General features: G+C 62.0%; 1 protein-coding gene across 1 annotated transcript; it reads right to left on the bottom strand.

Moving 5' to 3' along the window:
* Positions 1-423: 423 nt before the first annotated feature.
* On the bottom strand, positions 424-1,991 carry LOC125320941 (C5a anaphylatoxin chemotactic receptor 1-like; the record flags this gene model as incomplete). Its single annotated transcript, XM_048293370.1, is given in 2 exon segments — positions 424-1,105; positions 1,107-1,991. Coding segments are annotated over 2 exon segments (1,461 nt in total), but the record flags the coding sequence as incomplete, so codon positions are not given.
* Between the last annotated feature and the right edge of the window lie 515 nt (positions 1,992-2,506).

Below are 2,506 nucleotides of genomic sequence, written 5' to 3'. Positions count from 1 at the left end.
TGAGGATGATGATGATGACGAAGATGATGACGATGAAGATGATGATGGCGAAGATGATGACGATGACAAAGAAGACGACAATGACGACGACGATGAAGATGACGACAATGGTGATGATGAAGATGACGACAATGGTGATGAAGATGATGACAATGGTGATGATGAAGATGACAATGGTGATGAAGATGACGATAATGGTGATGGTGAAGATGACAATGGTGATGAAGATGACAATGGTGATGATGAAGATGATGACAATGGTGATGAAGATGACAATGGTGATGAGACGACAATGGGTGATGATGAAGATGATGACAATGGTGATGAAGATGAGAATGATGAAGATGACGACAATGGGGATGATGATGATGATGACAATGGTGATGAAGATGACGACGATGAAGATGACAACAACGCTGATGAAGATGACGACAAAGATGATGACGATGACAAAGACGACAACAACGATGACAACAACGATGATGAAGATGACGACGACCTGACCTTCCTCCCACCCTCGCACCTTTTTTCACCGCTGTGGCGGAACCCCCAAAACGACGCCGCCGATGATGATGGCGATGATGATGGCGATGATGATGGCGATGATGATGGCGATGCCGCCGCCGCCGCTGCCGGCCGCCCTCACACCCCCTCGCTGACCTCCTCGGTGGTGGCCATGCTCCGGCCCCCGGCTGTCCGTGGCCGTGCTGGGGGGGTCATCGCTGAGCACCCCCCGCAGCAGCGCCCGCCACGAGCGCCTCACGTGGGCGCCCAGGCCCCGCCCCATGGCCAGGTAGATGACCGGGTTGACGCAGCCGTTGACGTAGGCCAGGCCGGCCACGGCGGGGTCGGCGGCCTGGGCGCCCCGGAAGGCCGCGGTGTCCGGCGCGCTGGCCGCCAGCACCAGCCCCACCACGTGGTAGGGCAGCCAGCACACGAAGAAGCTGACGATGACCACCAGCACCGTCCTGGTGGCCCGTTGGGAGCGGCCCAGCCCCCGCGCCCGCACGCGGCTCAAGAGGAGGCCGTAGCAGCCCGAGATGACCACGAAGGGTCCCAGGAAGCCGCAGAGGAAGCGGATGATGGCCGTGGTCAGCTCGGTGCCGGCGCTGGTGCTGCCGGACGGCACCGTAGGACAGCACGCAGGTGGCCTTGGCCGAGTAGGGGTCGAGGCGGACGGTGCGGAAGATGAAGGAGGGGACGGTCAGCAGCGCGGCCAGAACCCAGGCCCCGGCGCAAGCCCCTCTGGCCAGCGCGGGCGTGCGGCGGTTGTGGCACCACACGGGCCGAGTGACCAGCGCGCAGCGGTCGGCGCTGATGGCCGTCAGCACCAGGACGCTGGCGAACATGGCCAGCACGGTCAGCGAGGGCAGCACCTTGCAGGCCAGGCGGCCCAAGGGCCAGTGGTGGTCAGTGGTCAGCGGCAGCGCCAGGAAGGGCAGCGCCAGGCAGCTCAGGAGGTCGGCCAGGGCCAGGTGGAAGAACCAGACGCCGTTGACCGTCCGGCGCAGCTCGGTCACGGTCACCCAGAGCACGGCGCTGTTGCCCAGGACGCCCAGCAGGAAGATGAGGGCGTAGAGGGCCAGGACGAAGCGGTGGCCGAGGGGCACTTCGGCCACGTCCAGGTCGAAGAGGTCACTCCAGGTGTCGTTCCAGGGGTCGTTCCAGGTGTCGTTCCAGGTGTCGTTCCAGGTGTAGGAGAAGGGGCGTGGGCAGCGCGGCCATGGCGAGGCCGGGGACACCTGCGGGCGGGGCGGAGTGGCGGTCAAGGGGTCAAGGGGTGGTTGGGTGACCAAAGCTGACCGTGGCTTGGTCAAGGTGGTCAGGGACCTCCCAAAGGTGGCCAAACCCAACCGTGGCTTGGTCAAGGCCACCTCCCACCTGTCCAGGTGGTCAAGGACCTTCCCAAAGGTGGCCAAACCTGACCGTGGCTTGGTCAAGGTGTGGGATCTTTCACCCGTCCAGGTGGTCAAGGACCATCCCAAAGGTGGCCAAACCCAACCGTGGCTTGGTCAAGGCCACCTCCCACCTGTCCAGGTGGTCAAGGACCTTCCCAAAGGTGGCCAAACCCAACCGTGGCTTGGTCAAGGCCACCTCCCACCTGTCCAGGTGGTCAAGGACCTTCCCAAAGGTGGCCAAACCCAACCGTGGCTTGGTCAAGGTGTGGGATCTTCACCCGTCCAGGTGGTCAAGGACCATCCCAAAGGTGGCCAAACCCAACCATGGCTTGGTCAAGGCCACCTCCCACCTGTCCAGGTGGTCAAGGACCTTCCCAAAGGTGGCCAAACCCAACCACACCTTGGTCAAGGCCACCCTCCCACCTGTCCAGGTGGTCAAGGACCTCCCAAAAGACCCCTGAAGCCACCCCAAGGTGGGGTCTTCACCTGTCCAGGTGGTCAAGGGGGATTTTGGGGTGCAAAGACCTTTCCAAAAGACCCCAACCCCACCCCGCCAGGTGACCAAGGTGTCTTGGGGTTCTCCAGCCCCATTTTGGGGTCTCCAGCTC

The sequence above is a fragment of the Corvus hawaiiensis genome, unplaced genomic scaffold, assembly GCF_020740725.1.
Source record: "Corvus hawaiiensis isolate bCorHaw1 unplaced genomic scaffold, bCorHaw1.pri.cur scaffold_308_ctg1, whole genome shotgun sequence".
NCBI classification, from domain to species: Eukaryota; Metazoa; Chordata; class Aves; order Passeriformes; family Corvidae; genus Corvus; species Corvus hawaiiensis.
Note: the sequence above shows the minus strand (reverse complement) of the source record. Positions and strands in the feature narration are given on the sequence as shown.